Source organism: Cyprinus carpio, chromosome B25 (genome assembly GCF_018340385.1).
Source record: "Cyprinus carpio isolate SPL01 chromosome B25, ASM1834038v1, whole genome shotgun sequence".
NCBI classification, from domain to species: domain Eukaryota; kingdom Metazoa; phylum Chordata; class Actinopteri; order Cypriniformes; family Cyprinidae; genus Cyprinus; species Cyprinus carpio.
The window spans coordinates 11989288-12005775 of record NC_056621.1 but is presented as its reverse complement, the minus strand read 5'-3'; the positions used below and the strand labels follow the sequence as shown (position 1 = coordinate 12005775).

Below are 16488 nucleotides of genomic sequence, written 5' to 3'. Positions count from 1 at the left end.
GCTTTAGTTAACAGATAAACAAGGGAAAAAACAGTGTGACGTAATGTAGCCTGAGTTTCAGTTCATTTTTGTGACAGGCTTAATTTGTTCACAGAAAGGAAACTCACATGGCAGAAAGTGACATCCTATATATTCTCTTTATTTTACAAAAGCACAATGTTTTGTTTTCATTGTGAGTGTACACAAAACAGTAGCCCTAGTGATGCACTATTCTGCTGGTATAAGGAAACAGTTCAAGTGATCGCGCCGGTGCGTGCACACATACAAAACATATCAGTTCCAGCTTTGCTAACTTGACAGCTCAGTTGGTACTTTATCTAAATAAAATACAGTGAAACAAACATCAGGGCTGTCACCGTTGGGACGTGACTGAAGTACAAAGCCTATAATTTACATAAGAAATAATAGTTTAGCATTCAGATACATCGCAAATATGGAAATATTATGGAATATTTGGATTTGTGCCAAATGAGAGAGGTGAAAACTGACGCGAAACTGACGTTTCGATACGGTGTCAAACTCCCGAAGCGCAGATGTTTCAAAACACTGCTCCGAAGTGTGATTAATAAATAACAACTTTATTCAACAATTCATCTCCTCTGTGTCTCTCCACATCACCGTAGCGCCAATTCGGAGAATATCGGCTACGTCAGAGGACTATGCAGCCTTCCTCGACCAGTTATGTTCACGTTTACTGATTTACTTAATTTATAGCCTACTGCGTGAGGGTAGCTGTGACTGGATGATGACAGGTGTCGGTGATCATTCTCAAGTGATCAGCATTCAGCACTGCTGCTGTTGTATCAGTGGTTAGCAGTCAAGAAACGGGACATAAAAATTAAGCCCAATATACGGAACGGTTGGCAACCCTAGTTTTTGCCCTATACACTGTACAAGATGCAAGAACAGTCTGTTATTTAGGTTTGTATGGTCTCACTAACTTTAACGTTAGCAAAACAAAAACATAAAAACAAACTTAAAGCACATGAATATATGAATATACTACTACAAAAGAATAAAATTGTAACTTAAAGGTAACTTAAAGGTGATGTATGTAAGTTTTTGACTCTACTAAAGCATAAAAATACCATAATATGTTTGCAGATATTTAAGAAACATGGTAAGTTAACATCCTTTTTTATCTGAAAAACAATGCTACTCAGTTATTCTCCTTTGAAAGTGTTCTGGGCTGGAATGTCGGTCTCTGTTTTGGTTTGTGAAACCCGCCAACTGCCAGTTTACCCAATTGTAATTCAGCACCCAGGGTTGCCAGTTGGTGAAAACACAGCATATTTCATTTCATTCATCAAGTGCGCTCGTTCCTGTTTGAGTCGTCCATCTGGCAACCTGCACGTGTGTCAAGTCTGAGGAGGAGGGGACAAACTAAAAAAAAAACCATCTCCAATACTACAAACATGGACACCAAAACACACTTAAACAAAACATTTTCAACAATAAACTCAGCACCTTTAATGAGGGTATGACAACCAGAAAACAAACGTTTTTGTCTTCATTGGGATTGGGGGTGAATGCTTTCGGACATTTTGCTCCATTTTGTTTGGGTTTATGGCGCTGAAACCTACAGATGTCCGAGCACTCCCCGTGCAACTGATACTCAACTGCCATTGGCTCATCAGCATTCGAGGGTAGGGGCCTACCGATAGGTCAGTTTGGCATGCTCAAAGTCTAGTGTGACCGCAGCTTTACTATCTGAGATTACACGTGGAAGTAGAGCAGTTTACAGCTAGACATCAGTCAGCATGCTGGGCTTTCTGATACTGGTGTGGATATGCATCTTCCTCCTGTTCCTCTTCATCCAGATCCCGAGGCCTAAGAACTTTCCTCCAGGACCTCGTCCTCTGCCATTATTCGGGAATTTGCTGGAGCTAAACATCAACAATCCTTTGAAAGACTTTGAGAGGGTACAGTATTGCATTCTTTAAACACTTCATCGGTCGCCAATTTTAAATCTTAAAGAAAGAAATTAAGAATATCCTTCCAACATTTCAAAAATGCTTATTTCATTGAAAAATACATGGTAATGTATTGCACTGCAAGCAGTTTATGTCTTAATGATAAATCTTTTAGCTTGCAGATCGCTATGGGAAAGTTTACAGCCTGTACCTTGGATCAAAACCTTGGGTGGTTCTTAATGGTTTTGAGGTTCTGAAGGAAGCTCTTCTTACTAAGGCTGTGGACTTTGCAGGACGCCCACAGGACCTCATGGTCAACCATGTGACAAAAGAAGGCGGTAAATTTACCTGCAAATGAACCTTCACTCTTATACCTCTGTACAGACTACAGTTAATCAATATCCCTGTCTCTCTTCTATAGTCCAAAAGAGCAATTTTCTGCCTTGTCCGATATTACACTTAGTATAATTGAGGACAGTAAATGACATTTACATATTATCGCAGGTGTAATTTTGTCTGACTATGGCCCCAGTTGGAAAGAACACAGACGCTTTGCTCTGATGACCCTGAGGAACTTTGGCCTGGGGAAGCAGTCAATGGAGGAGAGAATTCTGGGAGAGGTTTCACATGTTATTGCCAAACTGGAAAAAAGAGTTGGTAATAATGTGCTTATTTTTGTTACATATCTGTATCTTACAGGAACAGTTCACTCAAAAATTTTGAGACATTCAGATCAGTGTACACTGTGTCTATGCAGGAAGCTCCTTTGACCCTAAGACTATGTTCCACAATGCTGCGTCAAATATCATCTGCATTGTTTTGTTTGGATGCCGTTTTGATTATGATGATGAATTCCTCAAGCTTTTCATTCAGCTTTTTACAGAGAATTCAAAGATTGCCAATGGGCCATGGGCCATGGTGAGACATTTTATGAGTTTGTCTTTTAAATGATTATATTCAAAGCTATTAAAAAACATATTCAGAGAAGTGCAAAAGTCTGAAAGCACTTTAATTTAGTTTTTTTTTTATTTTGTATTTTGTTTTTATTGTTCAAATAAAAGGGTCAGGGTTATATGACATACAGAGAAATTAAAAATATACAGTATAATAAATTAAATAAAATATAATAATTTTAATTTTTTTTTGCAGATATACGATACATTTCCTATGCTGAGAAGTCTGCCTATGCCCTTTAAGAAGGCCTTCAAAAATGCCAACAAGGCCAGAGAAATGTCTGCACAACTGGTCACCGAGCACAAAAAAACAAGAGTCCCAGGAGAGCCAAGAGACTTCATTGACTGTTATTTGGATGAGCTTGATAAGGTGTGTGTGCGTATTGGTTGTTTTTAGTATTTAATTTATAAGTAATTTAAAAAAAAAAAAAAATATAGAATTTTAATATCCACCATTTATTTTTAAAAAAACAGTATAGAATTTTAATATCCACCATTTATTGGTTATCGGTCATAACATGAAAATAATTATTGGTTTAAATGCTAATAATAAAATTAAATTGATTTATTGTTAAACTGTTAAATGTAATCTTCAGCAAATTTAAAAATGAATATCTATTTTTCATATTGTACATTATTATGTTGCAATGCCTAAATTTAATAGTAGCATTTAAAATGATTTATTTTTAATTTATTTAAACAAAACAGTATACATTTTCTAATATTTATTGGTTATTGGCCATAATAACATAAAACAGTGCATCTCTAGTATTTTTAACTGATTTAGTGAGTACTTATTATCTCTAATTATTGGTTATTTTAACTTCACCAGAGAAAAAATGAAGGTTCCTCATTTTCTGAAGCCCATCTTATCCGGTACCTTCTGGATTTACACTTTGCAGGGACTGATACCACATCCAACACTCTCCTCACTGCTTTTCTGTATCTCATGACCCACCCAGAGGTTCAAGGTCTGTGTTTTGGTTTATCAGAAAACTTCTATTAATATGATGTATGCCTTAAACTTAAACACAATTTTTTATTTCACCAGAGAGATGTCAAAAAGAGATCGATGAGGTTCTGGAGGGTAAAGATCACGCATCGTATGAAGACAGACACAATATGCCGTACACACTGGCTGTGATTCATGAGGTTCAGCGCGTGGCTAACACTGTACCGCTAAGTGTGTTTCACTGCACCACCAAAGACACAGAGCTGATGGGTTACAGCATCCCGAAGGTGAGGAAACCTCCATATAAAGAGAGTTTTACGTTTTTAAAATCATAATGTTGTCACTTTTTCTTCTCTAGGGAACCTTTGTTATTCCTAACCTCACTTCTGTACTAAAAGAAGAAGGCCAGTGGAAGTTTCCTCATGAGTTCAACCCAGCCAACTTCCTGAATGAGCAAGTCCAGTTTGAGAAGCCTGAGGCCTTTATGCCTTTTTCTGCAGGTAACGGTTCAGAATCGGAAACATGTGTAGGTTTAGCTTGAGCATATTTTGTAAATCATATATGCACGTTTCTTGTACAGGTCCTCGCGTGTGTCTTGGTGAGGGCCTTGCGCGTATGGAGCTCTTCCTGATCATGGTCACTTTGCTGCACCGTTTCCAGTTCGTGTGGCCCGATGATGCCGGTGAACCAGATTACACCCCGGTATATGGGGTCACCCTCACCCCAAAACCCTACAGAATGCACATCAGACGCAGAGAGACAGTCAGATTCTGATGATTATGACAGATTTATGTTGAAATTATGTTTGATGTATTTTAATAACAGTATTAATAAACTGAAAATATTATTATTATTCAATTTAATTAAGAAGATAGTTCTTGAATAAAAACTTGTTGCAAAATAGTTTTCTTCCTCTTCTTGTCTGAATGTATCCTAATGTGTTTTGTGTGTCTGTCTATGTGCGTGTGTTATTATCATAATTAAAAATTTAATGAAAAACTAGAACTAAAATAGATATAAGGCTTCAAATTTAAAAACCATCTTCACTAATCTTTAATAGTTTTTACAAGAAGTAACTTGCTCATCAGTGCTGCATTTATTTGATGGAAAATACAGTAAACATGGTAATATTGTGAAACATTTTAATTTAAAATAACGTTTTAAAGGGGTCATCGAAAAAAACACACAAATTTACAATTTTTTCAAACTGAACACACAACCACCATATAATGAAAAAAAAAAACACAAAATGATAAAGATCCACCCAGTGTTTTTTAATCTTCTAAAATCTTTACCCCTTTCTCAAATCGAGCCGATGCCTGTCTATGTGATGTCACACAGACAGGCCCCTCCCACGATAGTTTGATTGACAGTAGCGTTTCAGCACAGACTGGCGTCTTACCCTAGACTCGCCCTGAGTGAGCTCAGCTGTCATCACCACCGGAGCAGACGTAGACAAGAATGTCTCCTAAGCGATTAAGGTGTTCTGTTGTTGGATGTAATAATGAACATAGCAGATCTGAGCTGCTAAAAACGCAGTGGATTATGTTTGTTTTTGAAGGGAATGCGCCCCTGATCTACATAAATGCGTCTATCTTCGCGCTAATCATTCGCAGTCAGTATAAGGGTTTTAATGACTCTTTGCAAATCGCCTTTTTTCTTATAATGAGCTAATTTGCACGTTTCACGATGAATACGGCTAAGTAAACAGTCCCTCAGAGAGCGGCCTCGGAAGAGAGGGGCGGGGTCAGCAAAGCTCATTAACATTTAAAGGAAAATGCTACAGAATGGCTTGCTCTGAAAAGAGCTATTTTTGACAGGGTAAAAAGGGTGTTTTTTACACTACCATTGAGAAAATTTATCCAAACTATATTACAGACTTTTCATTAAGATAGCAACTTGTGGAAATGGGCATCCAATGACCCCTTTAATGTTTCACTCAATTTTGAAATGTAATTTGTACCTATTTATTTCGATCTTCATTGTCACGTGATCCTTCGGAAATCATTCTAATATGCTGATTTGCTGCTCAAGAAACATTACTGATTGTTTTGTGATTAATGTTTTGTGGAAACCATGATAAAAATTTTTGCAAGATTTTTTGATGAGTATAGTTCAAAAGAACAACATATTTGTCTACACTGTCACTTATGAGCAGTTTATGGGGAAGTCGTGGCCTAATGGTTAGAGAGATTGACTCCTAACCCTAAGGTTGTGGGTTTGAGTCTCGGGCCGGCAATACCACGACCCTTGAGCAAGGCACCGAACCCCAACTGCTCCCCGGGCGCCGCAGCATAATTGGCTGCCCACTGCTGTGGGTGTGTGTGTTCACTGCTGTGTGTGTGCACTTTGGATGGGTTAAATGCAGAGCACGAATTCTGAGTATGGGTCACCATACTTGGCTGTGTGTCACGTCACGTCACTTTAATCCATCCTTGTTGAATAAACTTATTCATTTCTTATTTTAAACAAAAATCGTACTGTCCCCAAACTTTTCAACAGCAGTGTACCTTCATTAAACATGAACATTCTACTAGACAGCACTAACTACAATACACTGAAAAAAAAGAAAGTATCAAAAAAAAAAATTTATTGTAAAAAATAAAAATTACATAACCTTGTTCAATTAGCAGATATAAAAATCATATTTGCCCTTGTAATTGGGACTTTGGCTCATACACCTGATAATCTGGATACATGATCTCCTGTATACTGAAGAGATGTACTTAGAGTTCAAACCAGTTAGAGCCAGGTGAATAAAGAAACACAAAATGCTGAGCAGTGTTTGTTTGCTTGGGTTCATTTTATCTTTCCTGGAACACGTCCATAATATTTGTTCAGATAGGCGATGTACTAAGAGATTGAGTGATTTGAGTTCATAAGCTTGGACAGCTGGACATCTAGTCAGCATGCTGGGCTTTCTGATTCTCGTGTGGACATGCATCTTTTTCGTCTTCCTCCTCGTCCGGATCCAGAGGCCAAAGTTTTTTCCTCCTGGACCTCGTCCTTTGCCTCTATTTGGGAATCTGCTTCACATGGATATGACCAATCCTTTGAAGGATTTTGAAAAAGTATGTCTTTCTTTTGGTCATCAGAAGCTTAAACATTTCAGTTATTCTTGTTTGTAACATAATTTTCCAATATTTTAATTTGCAGAACAATATGGGAAAATTTTCAGCCTGTATACTGGATCAAAACCATACGTTTTTCTAAATAGTTTTGAAGTTATTAAGGAAGCTTTGGTTACAAAGGCTCAAGACTTTTCAGGACGTCCTCAAGAGTGCATGATCAGTCATCTCACGGAGAATAAAGGTAACTCATACTACAAGCTGTCCTAGATATCAGCTAAGTAATAAAATCACAGTCTAATGAGTGTGATATTGCTTTTATACAAGAGAAATAAAATGCAAATGAAAATAAATGCAATATTTGTCAAATACACAAATGTTTCTGAAATGTTTTCATGAGAAACAGAAACACTTTTTATATACTGCTTAATTCAGCACCATCTGTTCATGAATAAAGTTCAACATAAACATACACTATTTAACTTCCAATAAAGTGGGGGTAAATATACTTTTATCAGTGTTTTATGATAAAAGTGACTCAATATAACATTACGACTACAGTAAAAAAAAGCTTTTACTGTTCTAAAAACACAGATTTGTGAGCATTATTGGAATTGAGGATGTTAGAATGAACAAACACACCTGATTCAACTCAATAGCTCATTAGCAGAGACCTAAAATGGTTATTTCACATCCAAAATGTGTAGCCTACTTTTGGGGGAACTCTAGGGCCAGGGTTGGGAACCACTGCGCTAGATAATGCTATAATGAAAATGAAGTTGCCTAGGCCTTAACAATGTAACATATATTTAACAAGTCACTGAAAATGAAGACAGGCGGAGTAATAAAACAGTAAATGGCCACTGTGTTGTTGGATTTTTTAACGTTCTTGGAAAGCTGCTGATCAATCGAATTCGAGGATGGTAATTATGTCGCAGTATTTAATTGAGTATAAGTATGGCTTATATCAGGAACAAAACAGATTCTCCACAACTAACATCTTAACTTTACTAAAGGTGTAATATTGGCCGATTATGGCCCTCATTGGAAGGATCATCGACGCTTTGCTCTGATGACCCTGAGGAATTTTGGCCTGGGGAAACAGTCCATGGAGGAGAGAATTCTGGGAGAAATCTCACATTTAGTTGCTGACTTGGACAGAAATGCTGGTATTTATATGCAAAAACATTTTTTTGTTGGTTGAGATCTCAACTGGCAAGGAACATGCCATAATGTTTTTAATGGATTTTCTGTACATTTGTACAGGAGGAACTGTGAATCCTCAGAATATGTTCCACAATGTTGCATCAAACGTTATCGGCTTGGTTCTGTTTGGATCCCGTTTTGATTACAAGAATGAATTCCTTCAGCATTATGTCCAGTTCATTACAGAGATTTCAAAGATCCTCAATGGACCATGGAATGTGGTGAGAATTTAGATCAAAACACCATTTGACCATTTTTTCTTTCCTTTTTCTTAATAGCCAATTTTTCTACTTGCTATTGCTAATCAGAGGAATACACTATGCTTTTAGGGTAGGGATAGTCTCATTCTAGAGAGCATCTGATTGGACAAAAAACTGTGTAGTGCAGGATGAGTCACCAATATGTTTGATCTGTTTTCCTGTAAAATGTAACCTTTATTTCTGCCCCAAAAATGTGTATATTATCGATATTTAGTGGTGTTCCAAAGCTACATGGAATAAAAGCCACAAATTCCCATTTTGATTTGCAAATTTGTGGAAAAAACTTATTTTACAGTAACTGAATAAGATTATAAAAAAATGTCAAACATGTATTTTCCTAACAGATATACGACACACTTCCTTTACTAAGAATCTTGCCCCTGCCGTTTAAAAAAGCATTTGATCATGTAAAGAAGTTAAAAAATATGAATTTAAGTCTGCTCAATGAACACAAGAGCACAAGAGTCCCAGGAGAGCCGAGAGACTTCATTGACTGCTATCTGGATGAGCTTGATAAGGTGCGTGTTTCTTCCAAAACACAGTGGGCTCCAAATGTCTAAAACCACATTGGAAATGTGAGGTTCAAAATCTGATTCAAACTTAAAAATACATCATGCAAACCACAGTTTGAGACTCAAATTAATAATATCTTGTGTTCCCCAGAGAAAAAATGACGGTTCCACTTTTGCTGAAGATCAGCTTATCATGTACATTTTGGATTTGCACTTTGCAGGGACTGATACCACATCCAACACCCTCCTCACTGCTTTTCTGTATCTCATGAACCACCCAGAGGTTCAAGGTTTGTTTAAAAAGCACACATTGATTTTGGCTTGATTTAAACCAGGCAGAATAGGAGGAGACAGACCACTCATAGAAAAACAGATGAACAAATGAAAGCAATTATAAAGCTCAATGTGAAAAGACCTGAAAATATCTCAATGACTAGCAACACTTGAACAGAGATTACAAATACAGTTTTTAAGTGTGATTTGAACAAATTTTCAGGAGTGTGTTAGCATATTAGCAAAAGCTAACTCCTTTAAACTTAAACAAACATGACCTTGTTTTCTCACCAGCAAAATGTCAAAAAGAGATCGATGGGGTTCTGGAGGGTAAAGATCACGCATCGTATGAAGACAGACACAATATGCCGTACACACTGGCTGTGATTCATGAGGTTCAGCGCGTGGCTAACACTGTACCGCTAAGTGTGTTTCACTGCACCACCAAAGACACAGAGCTGATGGGTTACAGCATCCCGAAGGTGAGGAAACCTGCAGAAACCAGTTTTTAGTACTTCAGAACAAATTTGAACTGTTTCTCCTTGTTTAGGGAACTGTGATCATTCCCAACCTTACTACTGTACTAAAAGAAGAAGGCCAGTGGAAGTTTCCTCATGAATTCAACCCAGCCAACTTCCTGAATGAGCAAGGCCAGTTTGAGAAGCCTGAGGCCTTTATACCATTCTCTACAGGTAACCATTCAAAAATGTATGACATTTTTTGTATTTCATCCTGTCAAACCTTTTCTGTGAGCCTCATCATTTGTGTTTTACAGGTCCTCGCATGTGTCTTGGTGAGGGTCTTGCGCGTATGGAGCTCTTCCTGATCATGGTCACTCTGCTGCGCCGTTTCCAGTTCGTGTGGCCCGATGATGCCGGTGAACCAGATTACACCCCGGTATATGGGGTCACCCTCACCCCAAAACCCTACAGAATGCACATCAGACGCAGAGAGACAGTTAAACAGTAAATCATAATGTCAAATACTTCTCCTCTCTATATAGGATATGATTTGATGAACAGATTATCTTTGAATATCTAATTGTGTAGCATTATCAAAAGTTTGTGATGAGTTTCGGGCTGCGTTTGAAGTTGGAGGTAACTGAGCGCAACTGAGTGGGTTCTGGAAGTAAAAATTCAATTAAATTAATTTTCTTTTCATACAGAGCTAGCATGAGCTTCAAGATTGTTGAAGTGAAGATATATGATATATATATATGCCTTGTTTTTAATAGCTTAATTTCTGGTGAACTACACTACCCATAAGTAAGCTCTGTCAGTGCCTTGTGCTTCAGAAGAAAGTTTGTTGAAGATATTTCTGAAATCCCTACGAGGGAAAATTAATGGAATATATTTCTGGAACCAAAAGAAACAAAGTCTGTACATAAATTTCCTAATGGGAGAACATAATAAAGCTCTAATCAAGTTGTTAAATGTGGCCTTCGTGTCTGTTTTTGAGACATTCCTAGGGGTGGACTAGAGGCCATGTGACCTGTAACTTGACCACATCACACATGAAAAAGACCAAATTCAAAATCATTCATTGTAAATTTCGGATTAACCTTTTAATGTAAAAGTGTTAAATAGATAAAGTGCATTGTTATTGTTAATGTGATGAATGCAGGAGGGGACTGTGACTTCCATTCATCAATTCATTCTCCAAACCACTTGTGTACATATAATAACCACAATACCAGTCAAAGTCATCAAAACTATCATGTAATCTTATAGCTTGTAGAATCAATAAAGAGTTTATATATGCTCTTAAAAACCGAATTAAATAGTAATGGAAAGTAACGGGAAATTACAGAGAACTCCCATCATTCCCAGTGTCTCTTCTGTGCTCTTGGAGAAGCACAAGTGTAAGTTTCCTCATGAGTTTAACCCAGTCAACTTCATGAATGAGCAGGCCTGGCTTGAGAAGCCTGAGGCCTTTATGTCATTCTCTGTTGGTAAGATAACATTGTCTCTGTTTGTACACTTTATTTTACTGTCATAGTGAATTAATGTCTGTGTTTGCAAATTCTTTTAAGACACGTGAGTAATGTATAATAATACATTTCCTTTCAGGTCCTCATACTTCTTTTTCTTACTTTATTGTTCATATGTAAATGTCATTCTGGACCACAAAACCAATCATAAGTCACACGGGTATAATTTTGTAGCAATAGCCAACAATAGATCAAAATTACAAATTTTTCTTTTATGGCAAAAATCATTAGGATATTGAGTAAAGATCATGTTCCATAAGATATTTTGTAAATTTTCTACTGTAAATATTTAAAAACTTAATTTTTGATTAGTAATATGCATTACTAAGGACATAATATTGACAAATTTAAAGGCGATGTTTTGCACCCTCAGATTCCAGATTTTCAAATAGCTGTATCTCAGCCGAATATTGTCCGATCCTACCAAACCATACATCAATGGAAAGCTGATTTATGCAGCTTTCAGATGATGTATAAATCTTAATTTTAAAAACAGTTGACCCTTATGACTGGTTTTGTGGTCCAGGGTTGCATATTTATATTTTTATGAATATAAATAAATGAATAAATAAATAAAAAATTTGTGACGGGCTTCATTCCTAAATCTGGGAAATAAGACAACAAAATTGTATGTTATATTGAGAATTTATATAGATTATTTATTTATTTATTAATAATACTTTTTTGTTCTGTAGTAGTAGCAGCAGCAGCTGCAGCAGTAGTAGTATTCTTGTAGTAGGTGGCGCCAATGCACATGACTGTGTTACTTTCTGCAGACATAGTGAATGAAGAAGAAGTGGCCAAAGCTGTTCACATGGAGGCACGTAGAATATAATCATTACTGTATTCCTGTGTGGTTGGCACTATAAAACAATATATATATATTTTAATATCTCACTGATGAGCTCGCATTTTAAAGAAATGGCGACAGATGCAAAACGGCCAAAGGTAAAAAAGAGATTTTCTCAAACTATTATTAGTGACAGATTATATAATTCATAGTTTAGATTCAGACAGCGCCTTTAGCTTGAAATACAGTTATTGTGCTTATAATGATGAGCCTTCAGCAGAGCACCATGTGTGTTTCAGATAGATGATGAGAAATGTGTGCTGGACCCCTTGAGAAACTTCTTGCTGTGGTGCGATGCTGTAAAGCTGACTCTCAGCGATAAGGTGAGCTTGTATTATATTTATATACATATATTAATATTTTGAATTTTCAGTTTTAGCAAAAATAACTTTTATTTTTTATAATTATGAAGTACTAACCCTAAGTCGAATCATGTCTTTTGAAATAAAATTTCAAATACAGACAAAAACCTAAACTTGGAAATATTTACCACATTGTACATTAATGTCTTTAGGTGTACTTAAGTAAAGAGGGTACAGCAGCAGAATATGGCATGCTTGCCAAAGAGGACATTGAAGAGGGCCACGTCTTGTTCTCTATACCCAGAGAGGTTCTTCTGCATCACGGCACTACTAAAGTTAAAAAGGTCCTTGAGGAAGGTAAAAGAACATTCAGGTTTATTGAAATCCCACCTTCTATAGCAGGCTTGTAACCATATAACCAAATGTTGTCTAGGGAAAACATCTTTGGAGAGCGCATCAGGCTGGGTTCCTCTTCTTCTAGGTCTCCTATATGAGTACACATGTCCACAATCCCACTGGAAACCATATTTGTCTTTCTGGCCTGATTTTAGGACACTGGATCAACCCATGTTCTGGTAGGTTTTGCTGTGAATATTTACTGACCATTAAGATGCTCTTCAAGGATCCTTCAGTTCTTTATGGTCACAATGTCTCTGTTTTGAATCCGAAGAGGAGCGTGATAAACTCCTGAAAGGCACAGGAATTCCAGAGGCTGTCCAAACGGATCTGAAAAAACTCCAGGATGAGTACAATAACATAGTCCTTCCTTTCATGAAGTCCAATCCTGACCTGTGGGACCCTGAGAAGCACACGCTGGAGCTCTACAAGAGCCTGGTAGCATTTGTAATGGCCTATAGGTGAGATATATATGAGCTGTTGAATTTGATTAAATAAAAAGGTTTGATAAGATGATTATTATATCGGTTATATCGGTACCAAATTGGTTATTATTTATTTAATAGCCACTGTTTATTTAATGGCCATTTTAAATTTAATGGTATAATATTAAATATCTAATTTTATGTTTAGTTTTTTTTTTTATGTGTATTTTCTGTGAATAATAACTGTATATAATATTATTTATATATAGATAAATAGAAATAAAATAAAATAATAATAATCATTTTAAAAAATTATTTATTTATGCCATTGTTATGGTATACCAAATTGGTTATTGGCCGATATTTAAATTTTTTTGAAAATTTTGTCATTAATCACTTACCCCCATGTCATTCCAAACCCATAAAAGCTTTGTTCGTCTTCGGAACACAATTTAACATAATTACAACAAAAAACTTAATTAATACAACTGTCCCATAGACTGGCAAATAAATAACAGTGTCAATGTCCAGAAAAGTATGAAAAGCATCGTCAGAATAGTCCATCTGCCATCAGCGGTTTAACTGTAATGTAATGAAGCGATGAGAATACTTTTTGTACGTGAATAAAACTAAAATAATGACTTTATTTAACCATTCGTCTCCTCTGTGTCTCTCCACATCAGTGTAGCACCATTTTGGAGAATATCCGCTGAACGAAAGCCGTGCTGCACAGATGCGCTGTTTTTGTTCAAATCAAAGTGTAAATATTCGTAGAAAACGTATCCTTGTGGTGCAGCTGACACAGAATAGCATACGCAGTTTGTGTTCAGCTCATATTCTCCAAAATGGCGCTACGGTGATGCGGAGAGACACAGAGGAGAGGAATTGTTGAATAAAGTTGTTATTTTTGTTTTCTTTTTACACAAAACATATTCTCGTCGCTTCATAACATTACGGTTGAATCACTGATGGCAGATGGACTATTCTGACGATGCTTTTCATACTTTTCTGGACCTTCACAGTGTTACTTACTTGGCAGTCTATGGGACAGTCACAAGCCTCCCGGTTTTCATCCAAAATATATTGTGTTCCGAAGATGAACAAAGCTTTTATGGGTTTGAAACGACATGGGGGTAAGTGATTAATGACAAAAACCCCAAAAACAAATACAAAAAACCTAAAAACAACAATAATAACTAAAAAACATCCATAAATATCTAATATTCATACCTAAATATTTATTTTTCATACCGTGCGTTATGATGCACATGATGCCTAGTTTCACTTTAAAATCTTTTTTTTTTTATTTTGTATTTTTAAATTATTTAGACAAAAAAAATATTTTATGAGCGATGCTGATATCTGGTGGACAATATAAAGTATATATATATATATATATATATATATATATATATATATATATATATATATATATATATATATATATATATATATATATATATATGTATAATATCACATTATTTCATTTTAAAGATAAAAACTCCTGTAACAATTGCCGAAATGAAATTTGTATTTATTTTAAATAAGGTCAAATATTTGTAGATATATCAACCTTTGCAATATTTTGGTTGACCACTAGCCATTTATTAGTTATTGGTAATAACATGAAAATAATTATCTGTTTAGCATATCTGCCATAATGTTAATATCGGTGCATTCCCTACTTTATTTGTAACATTTCCCAATGTTTTTCAATATTTCCTCAGTTTTCAAGAGCCTGTGGAGGATGAGGATGAAGAAGAAAAAGAGCCTAACCCTCCGATGATGGTGCCCATGGCTGACATGCTGAATCATGTTTCCAAGCACAATGCTAATCTGGAATATACACCCGTATGTGGTGCACATGCATCGCTTTTTATTGGTTTTTATGCTAGATGCTTAGAAATCTCACAGCTCACGTTCACTCGATTGTGCACAGGAGTGTTTGAAGATGGTGTCCGTACGGCGCATTGAAAAGGGCGAGGAGGTCTTTAACACCTACGGACAGATGGCAAACTGGCAGCTCCTCCACATGTACGGCTTTACAGAGCTGTTTCCTACTAACAGCAATGACACTGCAGATATACAGATGTCCAGTGTGTACAAAGCAGCAGTGCAAGGTGCGACTTTGTAGACGTCTATAAAAAGTCAACTACTTGACACAAGAAATACTTTTAAAAAAACGTTAAAAAATGTTTTAATTGCAATTACAGCGGCACAAAGTGAAGCAGATCAAAGGCTCCTAGTGGACAAATGGAAAATGTTGTGTGAAATGGAGATTGTTGGGGAGAAAGGGGTTTTCATCTTCGGCCAATCAGGCTCACTTACTTACAGTGAGCTCTACACTACACTGAAGGTAACCATTTTATACACATGACAATTTGTTCCTACATTACCTGTTATATATATATAATATGTAAAACTGCATAGGTCCTGTGCATGCCGCTGCAAGATTTCGAGGAGTTCTGTGAAAACGAAGGCTGGGAGGAAGATGAAGAGGATGATGATGATCAAATGGAGCAGGCTCTGAGTTTCGACGGACTGATGGGGTTGTCGGCAGCGTGGAAATGTCTCCTGCATGCGGCAGCTGCTGCGACCCTGGACTCTTACTCGGAGGATGTAGAGGTGGACAGGAAGCAGCTGGAGGATCAGGGAGCTCTGGCTGAACTCAGCAGCAGAGAGAAGAGAGCTCTGCATGTGCGTTACGGTCAGAAGAGCATCCTACAGCGCTTGCAACAGCTCACCAAACCTACGTCTTAATGCAAGGGTTTCACAAACTTTCTTACATGTGTCATGTGTGGTGTGGACGCTGCATTCTGCAGTTGTCAAGATTGAAAAATCCTCAGCCGATAAAGTGTAATTGAATTTACAAACCGTGCATAGTTTGTGAGTTTTCCATTTTGTATGCTGTACATTTTACTTTCAAAAAAATCATTTGGAATACAGTTCAGATTGTTTTGATTGACGTAAAGGTGGTTTATTTAGCGTGAATGAAGTTATGTATTTCCTGTGAATTGAACATATAATACCTTAACATTGCTAGTGCTATGTGGTACTGTTGAGCTACAGGAAATTCATGTTGTCATAAACATATTTACAAGTTGAGCACATTAAAGCAGGTTTTTTTTTTTTTTTTTTTACCTTAAGTAGCAGTTTAAAAATAATTCTGATTGTACACTGACTTGTAAAAGGATTGCGTTCTTCCCAAATCTGTGCTGGCAGTAAGTTACGTAAGTTTGGTGAGCGAGTACAAAATCCTGCGAAAAGGGTGTATTACTTTACGACAGCAACAAATGCTCTTATGGGGCGAATTCCAAACGGAAGTGAGCATCCCTATGCCCTACTCCCTTCGAAGGGCAGAGCCCTTGAAGTGTGTTATTTGGCATTA

At 36.7% G+C, this 16488-nt stretch overlaps 2 protein-coding genes across 5 annotated transcripts; both read left to right on the top strand.

Moving 5' to 3' along the window:
• The first annotated feature begins 1691 nt into the window (after nt 1-1691).
• On the top strand, nt 1692-10570 carry LOC109059793 (cytochrome P450 2F2-like). Of its 4 annotated transcripts, XM_042752992.1 has the most exons (10): nt 1692-1922; nt 2089-2251; nt 2418-2570; nt 2671-2831; nt 3063-3236; nt 3699-3837; nt 3918-4105; nt 4177-4318; nt 4399-4562; nt 10077-10570. In XM_042752992.1, the coding sequence occupies exons 1-10, from the start codon at nt 1761-1763 to the stop codon at nt 10104-10106; spliced, it is 1476 nt and encodes a 491-aa protein (XP_042608926.1). In that variant the 5' UTR covers nt 1692-1760; the 3' UTR covers nt 10107-10570. The 4 variants fall into 4 exon arrangements, with proteins under 4 accessions (XP_042608926.1, XP_042608925.1, XP_042608923.1 ...); XM_042752991.1 differs by lacking the exon at nt 4399-4562 and having other exon boundaries at nt 9913-10570; XM_042752989.1 differs by lacking the exon at nt 10077-10570 and having other exon boundaries at nt 4399-4721.
• Nucleotides 10571-11891: 1321 nt separating this feature from the next.
• Nucleotides 11892-16205, top strand: LOC109059792 (N-lysine methyltransferase setd6-like). The gene is made up of 9 exons (XM_042753228.1): nt 11892-12075; nt 12217-12300; nt 12492-12636; nt 12713-12855; nt 12943-13136; nt 14828-14951; nt 15040-15220; nt 15314-15456; nt 15531-16205. The coding sequence occupies exons 1-9, from the start codon at nt 12028-12030 to the stop codon at nt 15858-15860; spliced, it is 1392 nt and encodes a 463-aa protein (XP_042609162.1). The 5' UTR covers nt 11892-12027; the 3' UTR covers nt 15861-16205.
• The last annotated feature ends 283 nt before the right edge of the window (nt 16206-16488 follow it).

Excerpts from the sequence above, each read along its gene's own strand:
- LOC109059793 (XM_042752991.1), top strand. The coding sequence starts at position 1,761 with ATGCTGGGCTTTCTGATACTGGTGTGGATATGCATCTTCCTCCTGTTC. Across the intron at positions 3,237-3,698 it reads ATTTGGATGAGCTTGATAAG|AGAAAAAATGAAGGTTCCTC; the intron begins GTGTGTGTGCGT and ends TAACTTCACCAG. Across the intron at positions 3,838-3,917 it reads GACCCACCCAGAGGTTCAAG|AGAGATGTCAAAAAGAGATC; the intron begins GTCTGTGTTTTG and ends TTATTTCACCAG.
- LOC109059792 (XM_042753228.1), top strand. The coding sequence starts at position 12,028 with ATGAGCTCGCATTTTAAAGAAATGGCGACAGATGCAAAACGGCCAAAG. Across the intron at positions 12,637-12,712 it reads TAAAAAGGTCCTTGAGGAAG|GGAAAACATCTTTGGAGAGC; the intron begins GTAAAAGAACAT and ends AATGTTGTCTAG. Across the intron at positions 12,856-12,942 it reads TGGATCAACCCATGTTCTGG|TCCGAAGAGGAGCGTGATAA; the intron begins TAGGTTTTGCTG and ends CTCTGTTTTGAA.